At 37.6% G+C, this 26467-nt stretch overlaps 1 protein-coding gene across 1 annotated transcript in view; it reads left to right on the top strand.

Annotated features, from left to right (window-relative positions):
* Positions 1-26467, top strand: part of FIG4 (FIG4 phosphoinositide 5-phosphatase) — a 142029-nt gene that overhangs the window by 54438 nt on the left and 61124 nt on the right. Inside the window, exons 8-15 of the mRNA XM_053460039.1 lie at positions 6441-6569; positions 8308-8408; positions 9997-10159; positions 11181-11278; positions 22185-22318; positions 23535-23651; positions 24210-24255; positions 25753-25901. Coding sequence (XP_053316014.1) covers positions 6441-6569; positions 8308-8408; positions 9997-10159; positions 11181-11278; positions 22185-22318; positions 23535-23651; positions 24210-24255; positions 25753-25901 — 937 coding nt within the window. The remainder of the gene's footprint in view (positions 1-6440; positions 6570-8307; positions 8409-9996; positions 10160-11180; positions 11279-22184; positions 22319-23534; positions 23652-24209; positions 24256-25752; positions 25902-26467) is intronic.

The following is a 26467-nucleotide window of genomic DNA, read 5'->3' as shown; positions in this document are numbered from 1 at the left end:
CCATCTTCAGACCCTGTTTTTTTAAGAATGGAATTGGGCTCAGTGGAGGGTATCACAGAGGTTTTTCTTAACCCTTTCAGTGCCAACATGATTGGCGAAGTGGACCCAGCTCTCTTGATCTCTTCGAGAGCCATGTCCCCCACCTGCAGCCGAAGTCTCAGGTGTATGTACGATCATTTTCTTTAAAGAGGAAGGCCTTGTGTTTAAGGTTAAACACAGAGCCTAGCCCTCTTCTGCATTAGTGAGAATGTTACAGACCTGTCAGCAGCTTTTCTGAGTATTGGGAAAAAAATAGAAGTAACATGTGAATAGTGCCTTTATGACCTAATAGTACTTCTTGCTACCATGTTAAGGTGGTATGTTAAAAAAAGAAATACTTCAATAGAGAGTGTATGTTGTCAGGTATTCTGACTGGCCTGCTGGTTAAAAATGTAAAAATAGACTGATGAACTTCAGTGGACTACAACACCCATCACCCTCAGTCATAATATTTATGGCAGTTGTAACTGCCAAATGTGGACATGTGCATTTTCTATCTACATTTTGTTTCCTTGGCACGGTTATGGGATTTAACCCCTTCTTATGTATCCCTTACCTATCCCTGTCTTGCAAAAAAATTGAGCATTATGTTATGGCGGTGCTGTGAAAGTTTTTGCTTTAATATCTCCAGTGTTAGAACAGTTTTGACATTATTCTGTAATGCAAATCACATTTCGGGGAAGCATTAACAATCTTTTGTATTCTCTGCATATCAGCTCTGTCTTTAAAATGATTACATAAACATCAAATTATAATTATTTCAATTTCAGCAATGCATTTTGTGAAGATGATTAGGCATTGCGGAATGCAAGAATGGATATAATGAGGCGCGCTGACATTTTTCACAAGCTGATTATGCCGAGTGCCCTTAAAGCATATGAAATAGTCCTAGGTGTGAGTTGTCATAATAGACTATAAGTCATCTTCACTTTCACATAAACAGCTGCTACTGTTGTAACTATGAAACAGAGTTACATAATCACAATCATTACATAGTCGTATAAAATTATGAAGTGTAATAACACAACACAACTACAGCCAAATAAATATCACATACACTTCCAATACTGATTTCTCTTTGGGTTCATTTAGTATTACCAGTGGTATTTCTTTTCCAAATGCTAGACTTTGTTTTCAGTAAAAGTTTGGCAAAGTTTAGGTATAACTCCTAATACATATGGACTGTTATGACTGTTACTATTGGGAAAATTCTTGGAATGGTTGTCAAATAACTTCAAAGCAGAGCTTTAGTTTGGGTCCCCTCCACACATATGAAAATATGTAGCTGTCTAAAAAGCGTTCACTGTAAAGTAAACAGCATGAGAACCATTAAAACCCATTGCCCAAAGGCAGAGATGGCAATGATGGATAAGAACAGTGGATGGACAATGTGTTTTTCATGCTTTCTATCTCTGTCCCTGCTGGACTGCTTACCTTTGGCAGAAAGCTGCTCTAGAAAGATATAGATTTGCCCAACTTTACACATACAGTGGGGCAAAAAAGTATTTAGTCAGCCACCAATTGTGAAAGTTCTCCCACTTAAAAGATGAGAGAGGCCTGTAATTTTCACCATAGGTACACTTCAACTATGAGAGACAGAATGGGGGGAAAGAATACAGGAAATCACATTGTAGGATTTCTAATGAATTAATTGGTAAATTCCTCAGTAAAATAAGTATTTGGTCACCTACAAACAAGCAAGATATCTGGCTCTCACAGACCTATAACATCCTCTTTAAGAGTCTCCTCTGTCCTCCACTCGTTACCTGTATTAATGGCACCTGTTTGAACTTGTTATCAGTATAAAAGACACCTGTCCACAACCTCAAACAGTCACACTCCAAACCCCACTATGACCAAGACCAAAGAGCTGTTGAAGGACACCAGAAACAGAATTGTAGACCTGCACCAGGCTGGGAAGACTGAATCTGCAATAGGCAAGCAGTTTGGTGTGAAGAAATCAACTGTGGGAGCAATTAGTCGAAAATGGAAGACATACAGGACCACTGATAATCTCCCTCGATCTGGGGCTCCACGCAAGATCTCACCCCGTGGTGTCAAAATTATCACAAGAACTGTGAGCAAAAATCCCAGAACCACACGGGGGGGACCTAGTGAGTGACCTGCAGAGAGCTGGGGCCAAAGTAACAAAGGCTACCATCAGTAACACACTACGCCACCAGGGAATCAAATCATGCAGTGCCAGACGTGTCCCCTGCTTAAGCCAGTACTTTGTTAGAGAGCATTTGGATGATCCAGAAGAGGATTAGGTGAATGTCATATGGTCAGGTGAAACCAAGAACTTTCTGGTAGAAACTCAACTCATCATGTTTGGAGGAGAAAGAATGTTGAGTTGTACCATATCTACGGTGAAGAATGTGGGTGGAAACATCATGCTTTGGGGCTGTTTTTCTGCAAAGGGACCAGGACGACTGATCCGTGTAAAGGAAAGAATGAATTGGGCCATGTATCGTGAGATTTTGAGTGGAAACCTCCTTCCATCAGCAAGGGCATTTAAGATGAAACGTGGCTGGGTCTTTCAGCATGACAATGATCCCAAACACACCGCCCAGGAAACGAAGGAGTGGCTTCTTAAGAAGCATTTCAAGGTCCTGGAGTGGCCTATCCAGTCTCCAGATCTCAACCCCATAGAAAACCTTTGGAGGGAGTTGAAAGTCCGTGTTGCCCAGCGACAGCCCCAAAACATCACTGCTCTAGAGGAGATCAGCATGGAGGAATGGTCCAAAATACCAGCAACAGTGTGTGAAAACCTTGTGAGGACTTACAGAAAATGACCTCTGTCATTGCCAACAAAGGGTATATAACAAAGTACTGATATTTACTTTTGTTATTGACCAAATACTTATTTTCCACCATAATTTGCAAATAAATTATTTAAAAATCCTACAATCTGATTTCCTGTATTCTTTCCCCCCATTCTGTCTTTCACAGTTGAAGTGTACCTATAGTGAAAATTACAGGCCTCTCTCATCTTTTTAAGTGGGAGAACTTGCACAATTGGTGGCTGACTAAAACTTTTTTTGCCCCACTGTACCTTCTAACTTCTACTGATAAATATACTGATATGCTATATGACCAAAAGTATGTTGACACCTGACCATCACCCCCCCCCCGTCTGCTTGGAAGGCTTTCTGCATGAGTTTGGACCGTGGTCATGTTGCTTTCAGATTCAGTTTGAACTCTGTAGTGAGTGCTTTATGCTCAGCAGCCCCAAACTATGAGTGTGTGTGGTCTACTACTTCATGGCTGAACTGTTACTCCTAGATGCTTCTACTCTACAATAATAACACTTACAGTGGACAGGGGTAGATCTAACAGAGTGGAATTTTCACAAACTGATCTGTTTCAAAGGTGGCATCCATTCACGCTGCCACGTTTTAAGTCACTGAGCTCTTCAGTATGACATTTCTACCGGCAATGTTTGTCTATAGAGATGGCTGCCTGTGTGCTTGATTTTATATGACTTGTTAGTAATGAGTATGACTGAATCACCTGAATCTAATAATTCAGAGTGGTGTCCAAATACTTTTGGTCATATAGTTTAGCAAAGCCTGTGTCTCAAAATTGGTGTAAAGGGGGCTTTTTGGTGTTGTTTAATCTAGAGCTCATATACTGTGCATACATACGGTGGATATAAAAAGTCTACACACCCCTGTTAAAATGCCAGGTTCTTGTGATGTTAAAGAATGAGACAAAGATAAATCATGTCAGAACTTTTTCCATAAGAACCTGGCATTTTAACAGGGGTGTGTAGACTTTTTATATCTGCTGTATGCATACAAAAAAGTTGCTCTGATTTGATGAAACAGCTATAATTAGCAGGATGTTATTAGTAACAACTCAAGTCAAGACTAATTTACATAGGAGACTGGGCATCTGAATAGCAGGTGCAGGTTAGTGTTGAAAAATGTAAAGGATGGCACTGGTGGAAGAACAACAACCATATGCAAATTATAGACTACATTTCTGCTGATGGAAATATTATAGACAATCTGCCAAACAAGGTTTTGACATGTATTTATAGGGGAGTAAATAAGTGGGATCATAATGTTCTCGGTGAAATCTCACATAAATGTACAATGTAATTTTGGGCACTAGTTAGGAGGATTAATAAAGACCATGTGGATTTATGTGCTTAAAATGGGCTTTCAAATTGGTGTTGGGTAAGAAGTGCCTTTGGGAGGTTGTGATGACAATCTTCATTTACATACATAGTCAATACAAAGATATTTTTCCATGCATGGAATGCAAAGGAGGTGTCAGATTCATCATTAAAAAACAGTTTTAATGGATTGCATCTAATACATTTCAACATAAGCACATATAGTATATACGGATAGAGCATTACATTTTGTGCATGTTATTTTGATCCATAGGGAATCATGTTGATTAGATAGTTGATAGAACCTAACTTTCTACCTTCAAACCACAAGGTCTCTGTCATCTTTTCATACTTTGGTTATGCTGCCTTTATGGTTGGTTCCATTCTAAAAGTATATCTAATTTTTGTTGCTTTTTCATCAGTAACCTTGCAACCATACATAATTTTGATGAATACTAGAACAAAAAGTAAACAACAATTATCCCTCCTGAAGTTATCTTTTGTGTGTTCTCCCTGACTCACAGCTCAGTTGATCGATCGGAAAAAATGCAATTATAGTAGTAAGGTTTTCAAGCAAGATCAGTTTTTGTATCTAACATATCTAAATATTTTTTTTACATTTTTATTGAGAAAGAGGCTGCCGTAGAGCACAGTAAGGAAGTGTCCGGCCCAGGGTCCTGCGCCCGCTCGGCACGTGGGTCCCTGCTCCTTCCAGCTCATCTCTTAATCACCATACAACCACACAGTTACAGAAGAGGCCACAGCCCCAAGTTATATGCTCTTCAGGTATAGCGGTGTGGTTGCCGAACAGGCCTCAAGTTGTACGCACTACACGTGTAGTGGCGTGATTAAGCTGCAGCTGACAGAGGGGCATGTCCTACTGTCCCAGATGTTTCCTCATTCACTGAAATACATAAAAAGACTTACCTGGCTTGAAAAAGATCATGTAGTTGGATTGGGACATTGCCACGAGTACTGAGTTATATTGTTTTATTTTTTGTTGTTTTGGGTGGAGTCCTGTTCAGGCACCAATATTTTGAGTCCTGTCTAACACAAGGATTGTTTCAAGAAACATTAAATATCTTAATTTAATATTAGTTGTGTAAGCATTAAGTTTAGTGGTTATAATGTAGATTTTACACCCGAAAATGTGAAACTATTCAATTGCAAACTATGCATTAATTACTATGTTATTAAAGGTTGACCAATGAACACTGCTTGGACTCTTGGGCATTTGATTAAGAATGGTTGAAAGGTTTCATATTTATTTGCTTGGGTATGTAAAAAAAATAGTAAATACCGTATTTGCCCGAATATAGGCCGTACTCCCCCCCCCCCACACTTTAAAGACTTAAAGTGGGGGGGGGAGTGCGGCCTATATTCAGGGTCTAGCGCAGGAATGCGTAATTTGTATCGCCCGACACCCGGGACATGCAGTTCCGGGTGCCGGGCAGGCCGCAGGGTTAGGATACAGATCCCCCGCAGCGCTGCAGGGGACCTGCATCCTACTCTCCGATACGCTCAGACAGCCTCCCCTGCCAGCACTTTCTACGGGGGGAGTGCTGGCACAGGAGATTGACAAAGTGCATCGCGCAGTCGTTCACCGGCTGCGGCGATGCACGTAAACAACCTCCGCTGTCGGCATGTCTGCTCGATGTGCTTTAACAATCTCCTTTGCCAGCAAGACACCCGGGAGTCTGCTTTGGTAAGTCTGGGGGGGTCACATCTTGGGGGCAGAGTGGCAGCAAATCTCGGGGGAGGGCAGAGTGGCAGCATATCTCGGGGGGGTGGGTGGCAGCATATCTATTACACTAAGAACCAAATTTTTCCTTTAAAAAGGCACCTTACTTTTAGGGTGCGGCCTATAATCAGATGCGGCCTATAATCGAGCCAATACGGTATTTGTTGCTTTCAAAATTAACATATAAATGCTTATTAGGTACTTTTGTCTTCTTTTAGGATATGCATGCTCTTAGTGGGGTATTTTGCAGTTTTAAGACATTTGGAACTTGTAAATTATGTCTTGTTTGTTTCAAATATTAATTTTCGTTTATCTGTCTGAAATACTGTTTAGCGTTCATACAACCAGCCCTAGTCACTTGTAACAGGCATATGTAACAGGCATAGATAATAACTATGAATTCAAAATAAATGTGGCACACCTTCAATTTTTTATATTTGTTTATGTTCTTGTCGGAAAGTGTGAGCTGGAAAGTCATATTTTTGTTTGAGCTATTGTGTGTTTTTTATTAATGGAACATTTTTACCATCCTTTCAGGTGTGTTTGGTATATGTAGCGAGCCATACATGAAATACGTGTGGAATGGTGAACTCCTGAAATGCATAAGGGATATTGTGCACCCTGATTGGCTGCTTTATATCATCCATGGATTTTGTGGGCAGTCAAGTATCCTTTATGTGTCAGAGGCACTGACACTAAGCAACTGGGGGAAAAAACAACAATCATGGAATTAAGGAATAATGCCATATGAATATACAACCGTGGCCTTTTATGATTATATGTACACTAACTAATACTCCTGTAATTAAAATGACGGTAAGTGTCCAACCACATGGACGGGGGAGTTTCCAAGAAAACCCAGGCTGAAAAGGTACGCATTAAGATCCAGGTCTGCAATGTATAGATATAGCGACTCTATGAGAAAAAAGCAACTCTACATTATTTTTTATGATCACCCCTACACATATATAGATATTTGTACAGTTAACCATCCCCAAACATAATGCTTTTATGTTTCTGTTTTGAATCTGTTATATTCACAGTGAAAGGAAATAGATGTTATGTATGGTAATGTATGTAAAATCAATTCTGCTGCCTCAATCCCTGTTAAACTGAATACAGAAATAAATTACAAAAGGAAAGAGCTACAGCACGTGTACACTTGACATTGAACATTCCCCCCCATGAAGAACTAGAATATAGTGCACGTTAAGACCATAATGGTTATTGCAGCATATGTTTTGTGTTGAATTAGGTAATATATATGGCACATCTAAGAAAATATACAAAGCATCCATTATTGATACTACAGGGAGTAAAAGTCTGAAACAATTAGAGAAGGTCATAATCTTCGTAGAAAATGTTAATTGAAGAAGTAACATGATGTGACCTATGCCATGAAAGATGCCCTGCCAGGGACGCAACTAAAACCTACAAGGCCCCAGTGTGAAAATTGCCCCTGGGCCCCCTCAACTTCACCAAGCAACATATCCCACGGTGCCTTTTTTGTACCCACACAGCTGCTCCGTGCCATCATCACCATCAAACAGAATGGCTGTGCCATCATTGCCCCAAACAGCTTTTTTGTGCCATCATTGACCCTAGCCCCCCTCCAGCATACATTCTGGCACACATATGTAAACATACTTACACAACTTTACACATGCTGACACACACACTTACTCATACTCCCTAACCCGGACGTACACACTCATTTTAACATACACACTCCTTCCCACACCACTTACACATACATGTTCACACACATACATGCTCACACACACATATACATACACATTCATGCTGACACACACACTTAGACATTCACGATCACACACACTTAGATATAGACATTCATGCTCACATACACTAAACATCCATGCCCACACATGCTTATACATAGACATCCATGCTCACATACAATTACACATAGACCTCCATGACCACACACAAATATACATAGCATTCTTGCTCACATGAAGGGCCCTTTCTGAAAAAATTAAAATCGGCATGAGGAGACAGGAACAAGTGGTTGCAGGGGTCACAACTGCGATGGGGTCCGTCTCTCTAGGGTGCCCTTGAGACCCCTGTAGTTACGCCACTGTACCCTGCAAAATATGTGGCACACACCTTTTTTGTGATTTTTTTTTAATGTTTTATATTTATCTTTATTTATTTTATTTTTTTTTGCCTTTCAGTTAACTTCTTATATACTGATAACTAGGCTATATAAACACACACACACATAAAGAAATACACATAGCATATATATACATAGCATATATGTGTGTATATATATATATATATATATTTATATGTATATGCGCTAACGTATTGAAAACAGCATTTTAAATTTTTAAATGGAGAAAAACTGACAAGAAGCTGCCTTAACCAGATTTCCCAGAACTATTAATTTACGGTCGACCGGTGTACGTGACTCTGATGGCCAGAAGATCAAGCAGATTTGCTGGAACACGTTTCCTGAAGAGAGGAGCAAATTGTGAGGTAAAAGTAGTACATGTGACCTGAAACCATTTGCTTTCGTGATTATACTTTATTAAAGACTATAATAAAATCAACTATTTTTGCTCTGATTTTTGATAACATTAATGCACTTTTAATGTTACTTTGAGTCCTGTTTATATGGGATTGTATGTGTCCAATGTCTCAAAAACAGGCCTTAATAATAAAGACAGATTATTTTCAATTATTTTCAGAGCTTCTTAAAAAACATAGATAAATAAAAAATAAACAAACATAAAAAAATCAATCAACATGTCCTTGCCTGCCTCCATCACCTTTCTCTCTATTTTATTATTTTGTTCTCTTGAACCCTCTGTATTATTTTATTATGTGAACATACCTTTGTATTCACATAGTTACTGTGCACTGTGCTATTTTAATACATATGATGATGCACCTCAGTCATACAGTCGGGTCATCTTTATCTGCCAGGTGACCTATTATAACAGTACAGAAATCAAGGTGTAGACACTAAATCTATATAATTGAGAAAGAATTTAGTGATCACAAAACAGTAGCATCAGTAAAACAATAATCAAAATAATCACTAAACAACTGTGTCCCATAAACGTACCCTGGGAACTTCTGGGTTACAGCTACCTGGAGCCTTCCCTTGCAGGATGGGGCCAGGACTGCCCACTGATGTAGGTGGGCGGTCCCTCTGATGTCGGTGGGCGGTCCCGCTGACATTGCGGGAAACACCCCCATTTAAGGTGGACATGAGCAGGAGTGGGGCATGTCAAGACCCTGCTCCCGTGACCTGGAGGATGACCTTGAGGATTCGAGTCAAACCTGGAGAGTTCTTAGGTATGCCCATAAAGCACATCAAATGCTTGAGAGGAGCAGCAGCTTTAGTAGTAGGGCACTGGGACTGGGCAGGCAGATACTGGCAGATAATAGGAACACGCAGCACCGTGGTCCAGGACTCAATTTCACTAATATATATATTATTATATATATATTATAATGCCTGGTTTTGCAGTATTGCATATGAATAATAAGCATCAATCTTAGTCTCTGCTAAGTTGTTACTGTCTTACTCTCCAACTCTCGTCAGTCTGTAACTTTCTGCTACTGACAAGTTAAAATGGCATCACAGTCACTTTACCTCATCAAGAAGCACCAATGTGGCTTCACGTGACAACGAATAAATGAATCCTGACGGTACTTTTGCAGTTTGTTTTTGGCAGTTTCATTGGAGATCGTCCTCATTATTGGAGATTCGTACAGACAGGCAATTTCCGATAAAAAAAACAAAAAAAAACAAGTTTGTACGAATACGAATGTATAAGTCTAAAATGTAACCCCCATTCATACATAGCATCACCACTACCACAGGGTATCGACTACCATAGCAAATGAAAGAAAAAGTAATTATTTGTGTAGAGAATATAGACAGCATCTCACGTTGTAGAAAACAGATACTGAAGCACTAATATAACACAAAGGCACGATCAGAGTTCTAATTAAATTGAAATGAACATTAATTATACCTGTACTGATGAATTATGTTCCTGTTACGTGGGCCTATTATGTAGTTACTTTATAAATGTATCTCTCTCTTTTGTAGGGAGATGTCGCCAATGAAGTAGAAACTGAGCAAATAGTTCATGATGCCTCTGTGATGTCATTCACTGCTGGGAGTTATTCCTCATATGTGCAAGTTCGGGGTTCTGTTCCTCTCTACTGGTCCCAAGATATCTCAACCATGATGCCAAAACCACCAATCACATGTAAGATGTCATGCTATTTTATGCTTTCTTTCACCAAGTTCAATTTGTAACGGATCCAGCTCAGGTTACTCTTGACATCCCGTTTCGAAATCACCTCTGGTAGGGGAAAAGACATCCCTAGGTTTGTTCCTATTGTTGTGAAGGGGATAGGTCTAGGTTGTATTCCCAGCTCTTTATTATTTTTGGTGGTTTTATGGTATGGATGAAACCTGTGCATACTGAGGAACTCCCTTCATATCTTAAATCTCAAGAGGTGAGGGGAAGCAGAAGGGGCACATGTCAGGAAGATGCCCAACACGGATTCAGAATTTCAAAAATCTCACAATGCAGGCGGTAGAATACAACATTTTGGGCTGGCAAGGGTTTTTATCAAGCTTAATATGAACTGAGATTTAAAACCTGATAATCAATAAAAATGCACATACCTCTAAATGGTAACATTTTAATTTGAGTATATTAAATGATTAAAAATGTAAGAAAGGATATGAAGGAAGTTTGGAAGGGAGGAAAAAATTGACTGTAACAAAACAAAATAAAATATCTCCCTGTATAGAAATCTAATTTTTCTTTTCCACGTATTGGTTGAGCAGATTAGATGGGCCGAATGGTTCTTATCTGCTGTCACTTTCTATGTGTTTCTATTAATACTAATTTCACTAAAGTGAAAAAAACCCAGAAAAAGATAAATCACACAGTACTGAAAAGTAGATACATGTACCCTGGTTTTATATATGCTAACTAACAACAGGCAGAACACTTCAATAGTAGTGACCATAAATCTATAAAAAAAAATGGCATCCCTACACTAACTAATCAAATGCCAATTGAGGTGCCTGTTGATATATCATTTTTTTATATGTTTTATGTGAGCATTTCTGTTTAGGCTACCAATTTGTTTTTGTTGAGTATGAAAAGTTAGACTCAAAAGTAATTCATTTGTACCTCTTAATTAAAGATTTTCTAGAGGATGGAGATACTTTATATTTTAATTGCTTGTACATTTGTGTTTCTGTCTTGCCAGTGGACCAAGCAGATCCATTTGCGCATGCTGCTGCTTATCACTTCGACCAAATGCTTCAAAGGTTTGGATCTCCCATTATAATTCTGAATCTGGTAAAGGTAAGATGCAATTCTCTTGTGGGATACACATCCATAGTACTCAATGACATCTAGTTTACATTGTCAACACATAAAGATATACAGCCATATGTATAGATGATACAGGTAAACCAGTTGTAAAACCTTGATCTTTTGCCAAACTTTAAGAAGGCCATCAACCTGCAGCCAGTTTGATATATATTTGACTTTTATATTTGATATTTGGGCAGTCAAACATTATTATTACATTTTATTTATAGAGTGCCACAAGATTCTGTAGCACCTGCTATATCCTTTAGTAATTTTGCGGCATCATTCAGATATTTATTAATGTTTCCACTGTAAACTTTTTAAAGCTTTTTATTATGTTTTTTTCTATGTAGTGTAAAGCAGAGCTGAAAAATAGGCTGTTTCTTGTGTTAGGCAATTTTTGACAAAAAGTCATGGCTCTTCACAAAGAGCTCTGGAAATTGATTTAGTCTCGCTAAAAAAATGTTTTATTTTTTTTCAAAATCCCTTTCAACACCTACAGAATTTCAATAATATATAGGGGAGGTTCATTCTCTAAAGTTAATAATGTAGAAATTGCTTTTGAGGTTTCAGTCAATACAACAGACATATAAAGATAAAGTCTAAGAAAAACATTATGTAACATTCACAAAAAAACCCTAAATGGCTACTTTGAGCCCAGTCATGGGGACCAAATTGTTCTGAAAAAAAGCAAAAATGGAATTATACAGAAGAATGAGATTCCATTAAAAAAATGTTATGTGCAGTAATTATTGGTTATTTCCAGTTGTTGGGTGTAATTATTGGTCATTCTAGTTGTTTGATGTTAAAAGTATGTCCTGAAATGTGTAATGCTTTTAATGTTCAATGGGTTCTATGAATGAACAAGTAATGCTGGTCCAAAGTTTTAAAAAAACATCTATTGGTTGCTATGGTGATAAGCTATGGTGCACCAACATCAATTTGAATACATTTTAGTGTTTTTCTCCCATGAAAACCAAAAAACCCACATGATGGAAATTGTCAGGTGTATTTTGCAAGTTAGTTTGGTATTTTCATTCACTGGATTGAAACCATAGTTCCTGCATATTTATGTGATTGTTAGCGATGCAAAACATTAACCCCTTCAATCAAGTGGTTTTATATTAAACAAATATTTGAACCGGCCATCTCTTCCATCATCCTTTTTATGACTGTGTTTATCTCTGAGAGCTTTTCATATTAGAAGATTGCAGGGAAGCTATGGACTGACTGCTCCCATTGAAGGCAAAAGTCAGTTTTTTACCCAGGATATTTTTTTCAAATATTAAGAAGGATTACTACGCTATAAGCTGTTTCTTGATATAAATTTTTTCTTATACAGTGACAATTAAATGACGTAAAGACCAGATTACTCCAAGGGGGAAGTAACCTTTTTTTTGTGTGCGCAACACTTGGGTGGATCTTATTTCTTTTTATAATTCCCAAGAGGAAACTCATTGTTTTGGAATTGATTTGCTGACTGGCTAATATAAATGTATCTTTGGAAAGTAATTAGGTTAAATTAAATTATTTAAAAATAAAAAGATAAAATATTTTATTCAGTGGTTGGTTATCTATTTAATAATTTTATTCTATGATATTTTACTATATTATTTGTATGATACAACCACTCTTCAGTTGATACTTGATTTGGGATATTGTGGGTATATTTTACTGTGAGCTTAGAGCCGTCTTCCAGTTATCGTATACACATGATAGCTGAGTGTCACCTTTTTCCTAGAAGCTCCAGGAATCATATTATTAGGTCTCAAGGGCAGTGTTCAACCTCTTGGTAGGGAAAGTGGAATTTGGCCCTGCCAACTTCTTGCCCAGGTCCCATCTACTTCCCTTTGAAGTCAATTGCAGTTCAGCCCAGTCACTATGCGTGGCCACAGCCGTGCCCCCTTCTTGCCTCCTATAAGAACCATGTATGATCTTCTCTCTGAGGTCTATATTTGGCTATATTAGAAGCTAATCAGGCAATTGTACACCCTGAGCCTGCGCCACTTGATCTCTGCAAACCACCTCCCTCGCTCCCAGATGTAGGCTTAAAGCACCCCTGAGCTTAGGAAGGCACTGAAGGTCATAATGTTAAATGACTATAATGTGTTTGTTTAAATGTTAATATATACATCTAGGCAAATTTACTATTAAATCACGCAAACTCTAGAAACAGAAAAAACCTCTGATATTCGGTGTTGTAAAATAATAGATCTGCCAACATTTATTAGCTAAAATACAAGATATCGCAATTCTTGTTTTATCCAAGTGGATCAACACCATTAAATTGATATTTGTTCTTGTGGCCTGTGTAGTGATATTGTTGAGATACTGTAATTATGGCCTTTTTAAGTAGGTGTCATTGCTGTTTATCAAGGTCAGCAATCGATGGAAATGCGCCTGTCCTAAGAGCTTACACATTTTCAAGCCAAAATTGCAATGTTAAATAGAAGCCATTACAAGGAAACCGCCTAGTTGAGGTATTGCATCGATAATATCGAGAACATCCCCACACAACCTACTGGTCTTTGTAGTTGTTTATTCATTACCATTTCCAGTAAAGCATAACATGACAATTTTAAAGAGACTTGGCAGTTTAAAAGATTCTGCTTGTTCTATGCAGTATTATTTGGCCATTGGCGATTTTTTGGGGGGGAGGGGGGTCCTTAATTCAACGTCATATGTAGTTTTTTTTAGTGACCAGAGATTTATAAGAGTACCTTAGAATTACCACTATTAAATAAAAAATACTCCTACTATGCTCTTTGAGTTCTCTTGGCTCTCTTGATGCTAGATTTTTTACATGGAATTAAAACAGTCAAATACTATATATAACTGATAATTAAATTGCATTAATTTTCCACCCTTGTGCTTAGAAACATTTAGCGATCAATATGGCAAATTTATATAAACAAGTGGTATGTTGGGCATAACTGGGAAATAAAGGATTCTGTCTTTTTGTATTTATAGATTCAGTTTTCAAACACCAACGCAGAATGAATCTCTCAGCTCACCAGGCTCTGACATGTGACTTGCTAAGTGCTTTTTTTCCAACTGAGCAATTGTTGAGTGGATGAAAATGTGTTCTTTTATAGAATATCCACACTATGATTCCAACATTAATGTGCATCTATAGTAATGGGAATGTATGATCAACTGCCAAGTGCAAGCCCAAATTATAAAACTGTTTATGCTCTAAAATGTATAATTATTTTTTTTAAACCACATTTCTTTTTTATTGCTCTGCTAAAAGGTCAATGGTGTTTACAAACATGTGCTCAGAACTAGCAGCCATGCTGAGCCTGAAACCTAAAGTCACGTTTAATCAAAAAAACATGCAAAACAGGGGAATTTTGTGTCTCTGTGTCCCAGTAACGCCTCTGGCGTTAGCACAGTCTAGGTCAGTCTGCCGTGGCTGTAGAATTAGTCAACAGAACATTGTAAATTAGGTTGAAGGCAGCTTAAGGACCTGCCTGCTGCTGCACACCTCACAGGTATCCCAGAGTAAGGGGGGCAGTCCTTCTTTTGGACCCAAATACCTTCCCAGTTGTCCTTTTATTGTGAAAGCGCAGAACGTTTACTGGGTATAAGAGTGTCACACTGTTCTATAGCTCTAAGCAGCAACAACATGCATAGGAACAGCAGAAAGTGGGTTTGTATATTCAATTCTGAAATAATTGAAATATGATTAATTAAATATCCGGGCAATACCCAAGGAGGTTACTCTCTAGTTACTGAATAATTGATAGTGTTGGTAAAGCCACGTCTCACTTATAGTTAATATTGAAACTTAGCTTTTATTTAATATCAAAATGAAAATAATAATGAACATTAATCTCAACTGTAATTTATAGTTGGGAAACTATTTCTTACTATTAAAGATTACTTATTGATATTAATTTTTATTATTTTCATTTTATGTTTAATTCTGTACATGTATAATGTATTGTTCTTCTTGTAAATCCCTTACTACTGACATAGCCACACCATTTGGCCATGTCAAATGTAGGGAGGTATGGTGCTTGCAACCTAATTTTGTTGTACAGTTCATATTACTTTGCCTCTATGTCTGGTTGCTGCGTCTGTGAATCAGGTTTTATGCTCTGCTTTGCGCATAAGCATTTATATGAAAGTGCTTTTTTGATTATTAATTGGTTAAGTAAATCACAAAATGCAGACCTATAATGAAACATATAAAAAATTGTAACAAGGTTATTGTGAGCTCAACTCCATTTGCAGTTAAAGCCATAGGTCACTTGCAGATAAAGAAATAGCCCAGTCAGAATACAAGCCAAGGTCTGTAGCCAGCTGAACAATAAGTATAAACCGTAATGCAGGAACCAGGAGTTACTCACTAAGAACTGGAGGCAATCTGGTAACTGAGATGTCTGTCTAAGAAGGCTGCAAATTTAAATAGGCCTGCAATAGAGCAGTGTGGGACCAACAGGAACACCTTGTAGTGCCTACAGCAGTAAGAGCACTCATATCCCACAGCATTTCAGGTGTCCATATTGGGTCACTTTTGTTGGGGAACTTGACTGGAGTCATGACTGGGACAGGACTATCCACCCATCCTAGCCATACAGCCAAGTGAACATGTGGAAGCTATGATTGGGGTATTCCCATCTGATTTATTTCCTTAGACACACAACATTGATTTCATACAAAATGTTGGAGCTCCCTGCAAAATTTGTGAAGAGGGTTCCTCTCTGGGTGGCTTGTCCCAGGCATTAGCAAGCCACCTGAAATGCTAGTTATTATCTGACAATATCACGTTCCTGGTTAAAAAGAACCTGCCATTTATGTAGTAAATGAGTGAGTGAATGAATAGGCAAATGAATGGGTGGATGAATGGATGAATGTATAAATGTGTGTTAGCATGGATGTGGATGTTTGTGTGGGCAAAAATGGCAAAGGCAGGCTGTTTTGGACAGAGATGGCACAAGCAGCCTGTTTGGGGGCTAAGATGGCAAAGGCAGGCTGATTTGTAAGATGGCACAGGAAAACTGCTTGGGGAAAAAGATGGCACACATGCTGTTTGGGTGCAAAGGTAGCACAGAAAAATTATTTGTGCGACAAAGGTGGCACGCAGCTGTTGTGAAATCAGAGGCAGGGTCTATTCCCCAGGTACTTATTTGGGACTTTTAACATATTTGGTTCCTGGGATTTAAATAATAATAATAAATAATAAAAAATAATGCATTATTCTGTCATCGTTAAGGAACAATTTAACATAATGTTAAAAAGAATCATTTATAGCTATTGACATGGCAAATAACACGATTAAAACAGGTTTGTATAAGTTGTGTGGTATATGCACAATTCAAAATGTACTTGTGTATAATATGCACCCGTAACTTGGGTTTCACAGGTTATTTCTACAATGTCAAATGCACACACATTTACATACACTCATATATACTGACATTTGTAAAGACTCACACATGAAAACTCACTCAATCTCTTACACACAAATCTACATTTAGTACCCACATGCAACCTACCTAACTTTGTAGGCTCAGCAGGAGGCTCATCCCTTGCGGTTCTTTGGCTGGTGACAGATCTTTTCTTCTGCGTTTTTGCATTCCTCACACGCTTTCTGTGTCTGAGCACCGGAAAATTACGCTATTTCCTTGTGCTTAGAGGCAGTCAGCGTGTGAGACATTGCAGCCTAGCAATCATGGTTTAACAGTAAGTTTTTTCTTTTTTTATGTACCTGAATATAATGCACACCCCACTTTTTAGGACGCTTCAAAAGGGGTAAATTGTTTTGTTTTAATTACTGAATGTATGAAATAAGATTTTTATTTTTTTATTTAGTAAACAATCAGTGAATTCATTAAAGTTTTTCTCCATGCTTGGATAGCGACAGCGTAGAATTATAAACAGGTATGCAGTAGTAGTCATCTGATGTTACAACCGATCAGTCTGAACACTCTGTATGTCATTTCAGTGTTGAAGGTTAATTATATTATTATTATTATTATTTATTGTTTTATATAGCTCCATCAAATTCTGTAGTGCTGTATAAAAGGTGGACAGAACATAACAAGTAGTATGCAACTTTACCTGAAACACTATAAGGATGTGTTCAGTAACTTTAGAAAGAACATACTTTCTTGTGCTGGCCCACGGAAGAGTGCATAACAAAAAAACACTGGTCAGCTTACAACACTGGTGCAGTGGCATGATGTCATAACACATTGTGCATGCTTTATGAGGATAGCAGTATGACATCACAAAATAAATTCCCCTCATATTTCATTGGTCACTGGAGAATGATTTGATCTACTCGTAGAATGCACCTTTTCCTTGCACAATGCTGTATTTTGGACATTACGCATGCAAAACTCACAGTAGTCCCAATAATTGGGATCCTAGCCAAGACAGCTGACGGCTACCTAAAATTGCAGTGCTTATTCTACCAGACAAATGAAATAAAAACAACCATTAATTAAATAAATAATTCATATAAAATAAGATATATTGGTAGAAAATGAATGGAAAGAAACTGCACAATCATATAGCAATATATTGCATATTAAAAAAGCAATAATCAAATAAGTTCACTTCTGAAATAATTATTATGGTCCCGTCGGCTCAGATAAACGCCATAGATTTTTTTTTTTATAGACATACATAGCACATGCAAGAGTACTATTTTGTAAAATAATAAGCAAAAGCTGAAATGTAACGGGTGAGTCATATTGCAGTAGAATGATGTACGTGGGCTGAGGGGGTGTAGGTTATCAGAGGAGGCAGAGTTCTGACCATGGGTTATTGAAGGAGTAGATCATTAAGCTACATGGCAACACACAAATCACTATACTCTTTATACAGTGTGTCTGTTACAGTATTATGATCCAAATGAAGTGATATCCAGTTGGTGCATACTCCTGAATTGTTTTTAGAGATGTTTCGATCGATCCCTTTCTGAATATTATAATGCAGTTGCATCCCAAATGGGGTGTCTGCTAACATTTCCTACATTGTTTTTGGGGTTTACAAACAGCTTGAGTGCTTTTCAAGTTATGCCCCTGTAAGACAATACATGAACAGTGGTAAAAAGATTGGGCAGGGCTTAAAGTAATGTCCAAACAGAGTGCACATGCTGTACATGGTTTCTCTCAGTTTTTTTTTTTTTTTTAAAGGGGGTCATGTTGCCTACACAGACACTCTATTGGACTGGAGAGCAGACACAGACAGGCACAGTCTGACTTGACCCCCTGTTTCCCCCACATGTTCCTCCCAAATACAGTACATGCATACCACTGCTCTCCATAGGAAAGGCGGAAGAAAGAAACCCCAGAGGGAGAAAGTGAGTGGAAGGAGGAGAGGGAGTGGAAGGAAAAGAGCAAGAGAGTGGGATGGAGAGCGATGAGAAAGAGGAGTGCGAGTGAATGAAGAGAGACAAGGGAGGGAGGGATAAATGGAAAAAAGATATGAAGGTCAGAGAGAGAAGATGAGAGAATATTTAGAGAAAAACAGGGGAGATAGAAAGAGAAGGGAGGGGAGGGATGGGTGAGAGAGAAAAACAGAGAGAGGGAGGGGAAAGAGAGATAGAAGTGAGAATAGGGAGAGAAGGGAAAGCAGAGAGAAATGGAAAAGAAGGGTGAGAGAAGAAAGGGGGCAAAAACTAAAATAGTTTAGTTTGGTCCTGTCCATCTCCTTCTCTTTTAGTTGTTTTTCTTTTTTCCTCCACTCTTTCCATTTCCATGCTTGTTTTCATCTCCTGTCATTCTTCCCTGTGTAAGTGAGCTTTTTACCTGTAATGTTCTCATTAACTTTACAATCAATTTAGCAAAAAAGTTTCATATTTGCATATTGACAGAGCATGTCAATTTTTACTTAAGGATATCTTAAAAGTAGGAGTGATATCACTTTAAAGCATTTTAAATCTGTGTCTTAAGCATATATGTTGAATAGCCGTTTCTGCCATTGCCATAGAAACTGCATTACCGTCTCTAGGGACCGTCTTCAAAACGCCAAATTGTTTTACTTTCAACATTTCCAGCTACTACAGCCACGCCACCTGGAATTCCAGTGGTGGTTCTGGAAAAGTTCTCATCAAATTGTTGGTGAAATCTCTTAACATTACCTCCTATAAAAAGTACAGTTTGAAAGAGCATACTTATGACTAATACAACTGTCTGACAATAAAACAAGGCAAAGTATATCAATGTCTTCTGCTATGTTTTAGTTAGTTCCACCACTGCAAAAAGGCTGTCACACCAGCAAACATAAAATGCTGGCAACGAACATATGTTTATGAAAACTGGCCAGCAATAGACGTTCCAAAACATTATCAATTATATGTTTAACAAAAATACAAGTCAATATATGTAATATTTGGAAATATACACGTGTTATAACAAAAGCAGAGCCTTGTTAAATGTTGATGTGGTGGCGTATGGCAGGCAAAAGATGTCACGAAAACTGTTATGCCAATTATGTTGGTCTATTAAGAGTTGTTATAGGCACTGCTTATTTCCTCTAGTGCAGCACTGGGAATGTCCAATCTCCTTTTTACATAGATACATAAATCAGATGTCCTACATAAGTATTGTAGAATTTGGAATTCCAGCTTGCTTCTGATACAGATTTATTCTCAAATACCTTTATTTACAGTTTAGTTGCTACTCAAGATATGAAATGTAAATGAATGGTTCAGTTCATATGAGGAGTGGAAATTGAGAAGGACATCAGTGTGTTAGTCATTAAACATATTTAACACATTGTTGAAACAGTTCAGTTTAATGATCCTATCATTTGACTGCAATAATAGTTAAATAATTTTCTTATTCAGTAGTTTACCTAATTCTTCTGACTATTCTGATTTGTATTACATCGAGAGATGGTCTTGTGATAGCTCCATGTCATCTCACCTTATTGAACAAGTCTTGGTTTAGTGAATAAAACCATCATCACTTTTGAAAAATACAGGCTTGTTGTTCACAGTCTCTTAGTTTGTCTCATTTAGCGATCAAGGATAATGATCAACACAACTTGTTATTTAAACAGCAAGTAGAAACTTAGTTTGCACATTAAGAAACCTTGTGAATTGTTAATACTCACCATACTTTGCATAACCATATCGGACTAGCGTCTAGCTGTACAAGAGTAGTTTACAACATGGAAAAACAAGATAGTTAGTATATGGCAAGCTACTTAGATTTTATAAAACCTTATGGATTGTTCATACTAATTGACACACAGTGAAGTGTCTACTGTGGACTTTGCTAGATCTGAATACTCAATATTCATGGCTACGACATTAACACTTTAGTGGAAAAACGAAAGTGTAAAAAGGTGTGTGGGGAGGATAAATCCAACACACACCTAGTCTGCACTTTGGTGAGTCCACTCTATCAAATCATGATAGCTACATTATATCGCTTGACCTACCTTAAAATGTGGTGTCTAAATGTTTCTGCCTATAATCTTGTGCACAAAAGCACCATATATATATGATATACACACTTACTCTAATACTATACACACACTGACTCTGGCACTAGTCATACACTCACACACACACACTGACTCTGGCACTATATGTACATTCACACTAACTGTGGCATTATATGCACGCACACACACACACAGTGACTAACACTAGAGTACAATACACACACTCTGCCTCTAGCACTATATACATACTATACATATATTCAGAAACAAATTGACTCTAAATATACAAACACATACACACTGACAGTACCGTATACACACTGACTCTAGAACTATACGCACACTAGACATATATTCAGAAACACAATGACTCTAAACAAACTTGCACACTGACGGTAAAGTACACACAGTGACTCTAGCACTATAGTTATACACATACACTGACACTACAGTGCACTACACACACACACTGACACAGCACTATACATATACACACTCTAACACTAGCACACACTCTAACACATACATACAGTAAACCTCCTCTCCTTCTTACCTACTCTGCACTGGATACAAGCTGTTTGCACTTGCCTTAGTGTCCCCCTATAAGTCAAGCATGTTGGCACAGCTGGGCCTGATACACCAGTGCAGGCATACCTCCCAGGCGCCAGTGATTTCTGCTCACATAAAAACATATTTTTCCATAGTTTTTCGTATTCTTCCATAGTTTTCCAAAAACTAGACAGGGCTCTTGACCTTGTTGCAATCCTCAAAGAAAAGAAAAAAATAACAATCACTGACAAGCGTAAATAAAAGCAATATTACAAAATATCATAGATGAGTGTCATGTTTCAATAATGGGGGAAAATTTTTTTTATGGAAACTGACAACTGTAACTGAAATTGAAAATTAGAAAACCTTTGTGACACCTTATTTTAGCAAAAATATCATTGTCCACTTAATTAGACCGTGTACAGAACATAGAGGTTTTCTCATTTTTATTTTTTCCCTTGTTGTTATTTTAATTCTCAGATCATTAGCTCTTATGACTATGAAGTTAAAAGTAAGTAGTACCCTGAGAGGGTGTCACCTAACCTGCCAGTTGGTGCTAGGTAGACATCCTCCCAAAGAGCAAGTGTGCATTTGCTGCATTAATTGGATTCTACTGTTAAACGGGTTTAGATAATTAGAACTCCTTGGTATTTCATCTATGGCAAGACATTCCGAACGTTAGACCTTTCCCACAAATACTGAAAGTACTGCCAAGCACTACTGATCGTGTGTAAGCAAATTGTTTATATTCAATCTCTAATGATACATTCAGTTTAATACTGTGTTAAACACTGCTATGCTGTGTTACTGCTTTTGTGTTGTATGAAAAGAGCTAAAATGTTCTAAATTTAAGCACTGTTAATTATAACTCCATGTGTGCTTATTAAAATTTGGTACGTTTGTCCCAATTTATGCATTTATTGTTTTATTTCTACAGGAGCGTGAGAAGCGGAAACATGAGCGGATTCTGAGTGATGAACTTGTCTCAGCTGTTACCTATTTAAATCAATTTATACCACCAGAACACTCCATTGTTTATATTCCCTGGGATATGGCAAAGTACACAAAAAGGTAACATGCCCTGAAATTTGCTAATTTTATCATTTAACTATTTTTAATTTAGCCTCATAGAGGTGTGTGAACATGATACCAGTCTGTGGTGTCGGCTTAGTTCTGATTTACAATCTAAGTCCATTTACAAATATAAGAAATCCATTAATGTCTGTACCCTGTGTTATCTTGCTCGTCACATGTTTTATCTTTGAAATCATGATCAAAACAAAAAGTAGTTTGAGATGGGACTTTGCCACATTGTATATTTATGGAGATAGTAGACAGGGCTGGACTGGAGAAGGAAAAGCGTCTCTCACAGGGTGTGGCATGATCATGACTTTCAAGATAAGAGTTGTGATTCATGCCAGTGTCATAAATCACATAATGCTGAGGTCTCCAGACTTATTTTGGGGGACCACAAGCTCCTCCCACACCAACACACCTTAACACACAGACATTCTAACAAACACACTGACATACTTACTAACACACATGCTAACATACGCTAACAAACACGCTGTAAAATGGCATCATACAATGGTGTGCCTGGCCTGGGGAGGGGTTTGGCAACACCGGTGTTGAGGAGCCCCACTGGGCATGGGGCCTCCTTTATGTCAGTGGATCATGCAACTGATGATGAGTAGGATAAGAGACTTTTGCCATCTTGCACCGGTACACTGGGCATTTTTCCGGCTTGCCTGATGACCAGCACAGGACTGACATTAGGCTATCAATGGGGAAAATTTAGTTGAAAAACTCTTTGTACATGTTCACTTAGAGTATGTGCCTTAGAACAAAGTTGGCTGAATGCAATTTTTCAGGGGGAGAATGAGGTACCTTAGGCTTCTTGAAACAAAAAAAGTTTGCTTATTCTGGGCCATTGGTGGCAAATTTTAGCAGGTTTCCCAGTATGAGTTTACAAAAATTGACAGTTGTGACTACCATAACTGGCTGTTTCCAGTAACCTTTGTTTCTTTGTTTCTCTTTAATGACAAAATTAAAGTTCAGCCTCTTTAAGATACTACGACTACTTTGCAGACAGTTGGGACTTCATTGCTATTTGCATTTATGTTAGAAACACAAGCAATAATCTGGTCCCACGGAGAGCTATCACAATATAGATACCCATTTCGGGCTATGAGCTGCAAATGTTAAAGAAGATGTAATTTTGGTGAATCACACAAGCTCATGTAATTTAATTTTAAAAATCCATTACCTTTTGTTTGTGTTTCAGCAAACTCTGTAATGTTCTGGATAGACTGAATGTAATTGCCGAAAGTGTTGTGAAGAAAACTGGTTTCTTTGTAAATCGACCGGATTCATATTGCAGTGTCATACGGCCTGATGAGAAGTATGTATATTTCACTTGTACTAATATGCAGGTAATAATTTGAAAGCCATTTCTTGCTGATCTGAACAAGGGTGCTCTGGGGTCTTAATAAGCTTAGGTGACTCAACAGTTTATTTACTCTCGGACTAATACAGTTTTGCAAAGGTTTGAGTGATCATACACAAAAGTACTGCAACCCTCCAAAAAGCCTTTAGATTAAAGACAAGGGATATGTAGTGTGGGTGTGCTAATGTTTAGCAGGACCTTAAATAAACCCTAAATTACTATAGGCAATTGATCATATTGGAGTTTGTCCTTTCGGAATCTGGACCACATGTCTGATGCATTACAACAGGTTGAATCTGCAGAATGATGTCATCAGTGTGCTGTTTGATTTATAGAAAAGCAAATCATGCTTGCAAAGTCCCATGATTGTTCAGGACATACTAAATGACAGTCCCAAACAAGCCATAGCTGCTGCATTCACATAGTATGGGGAGTGCCTGTGACAAATTGTTTGCACATATGTAGGAATGAAAATACCTAAAGCCCTAAAACAACAAATATTATGTGTTCTAGGTGGAATGAACTTGGAGGAGTTGTTGGGCCATGTGGACGTTTACAGGTAAATCTAGATCCCGTTTACGTAGTGTTCATGTGTTTCACGAGATTTTCAAGGGAGGAAAAAGCTTTTTTTTTTTTTTTAATACTGCTTTAATTTTTAAGTTGGTGATACAATACAGACCCTTTCAATTTTGAGAAGTGCTTGTGATTTCCTATGTGCTTAAAATATTGAATATTCCATAAAGGACAGAATGCTCCCTAAATATGTTTATTTTTTTGGCAGTGTAATAAAGGTAACTGATCTTGATTATTTTGATCAATATATTGATATAAGGGCAGATCTGGATCAGTAATCTCCTTCACTGAACTCCTGGATAGACTTATTCCCTTGACATAACTATTATCTGCAGATTATATGATTATGGGTATGATTATGGGTTTGCTAGGATTCTATTTATCATCGGGATTGCATAAAAATGTATTTAGCATTGTAGCTTAAATGCAAAAGAAAAAGGTAATCATTACAAAGTCTAATAATACATTTTGTAAATCTGGACTAGGTTTTTCCCCTGTGATTTAGGGACAGATACATACTTTTCCTAAGGTTCTGTTGTAATAATAGGGGTGGACATGTTGCAGGAGATATTTTCATAAATAAGAAGATATTTTACCATGGGTAGTGGCTTCCTGTGTATTCAGATACATCCCTAGACTATGGAAGGGGTTGACCATTGTTCATCAACATAATTCCCAATAGAGTCAGAACACATATGATTGGATGGTCCATAACAAACAGGCTGTATACATAATGATATGAGATCCTCCTGGTTTATGTATGCCCATTATTTCTAAATACATGAAATCTATCTAACCTGATTGTTCCTCATCAAACTCCCAAATGTTCTCTTCAGTTAAGTTTACAACCCCCACCCCATAGTTCATTGCGTAACTGAATAATATATATATATATATATACATACATATATATATATATATATATATGTATATATATATATATATATATATATATATATACATATATATATATATATATGCTCAGACTCCCTACCTGTAGAGCAATTACAGATCCTCGGTCAGTACTTGTTAAGGTGAAGCAGTGATAGTGTGTGGTCTGTGACAGTGGTGCTACCAGGAAACTTGTTTTTACAGTCCCATCAACACCAGAAGTTTGGTGGAATCCCACAGGAACAGGGTGAGCTGACGGTCTTTGTTTTGTAGGTGACTTGGTTGTGATATCAAAACATCCTAAATTGAATGTTTATTATGCATGCAGACTACTGAAGAAGGACATGATTGTGTTAGACATAGGGATATTTATTCTGAAGGCCAAACAGAATAGAGAAAGGTGATATAGTCCAAAATACATAAATTACCTACTATGATAAATGTGTAGCTGGCCAAAAAAACCCACATATCAGAGGATTTCAGGAGCAAAAAAAAGCTATTAGCTTTTAATGTGTTGTGGAAATTATATTCCAAGATTTGTGAAGAAGTTGTTTTTTTTAGTTACTTAATTATTATATGTTCATTTTTGTAGACTGGTGTCCTTCGAACAAACTGCGTTGACTGCTTGGACCGAACGAACACAGCACAATTCATGGTGGGAAAATGTGCTCTGGCTTATCAACTCTACTCCCTGGGACTGATTGACAAACCTAATTTACAGTTTGACACAGATGCTGTTAGGTAAGTATTCATTTTTGACAGCATTTATAAATTAATACAGATAAAATGTAATCAGTCAGTGTGTAGGTTTCTTATAATTCTCCACCTGTATAAATGACTACCAACATTTTGACTATAATATAAAAATGTTAGATTTTCTTTAGTGTGAACAGAAATTCCTTTTCTTGAGGTTTTCTAAAAACTACTAGAAGACTGGGTTCTGTGTCTAGGTTTGAAAGGCTATCATTGAATGTGGTGCCAGTATTATGGTAAATAAACCCTGATGTGTTGTAAGTGTTTATTGTGACATTGCAATTATTAAAGGGGATATTTCAGAACAAAACTGTTCCATCCTTGTGGGCTTCTCCTTGCAAGAAAACATGCAATGGAAAATCCATTTTTCTTTTCCTCTCTTGAAAATCATTAATAACATAGAGGAGACACACAAAAATAATACTCAGGGGTATACTTGGGTATACAAGGGTATGTGGCGTCATCCAGGCACCTAAGAAACAAAGAACTGCCTAACACTTTGTAAAAGTCTTTCCACTATCCACACACAACACCTATAGAGAACATAGGAATTT

This window comes from Spea bombifrons, chromosome 3 (assembly GCF_027358695.1).
Source record: "Spea bombifrons isolate aSpeBom1 chromosome 3, aSpeBom1.2.pri, whole genome shotgun sequence".
Classification (NCBI taxonomy): domain Eukaryota; kingdom Metazoa; phylum Chordata; class Amphibia; order Anura; family Pelobatidae; genus Spea; species Spea bombifrons.
Note: the sequence above shows the minus strand (reverse complement) of the source record. Positions and strands in the feature narration are given on the sequence as shown.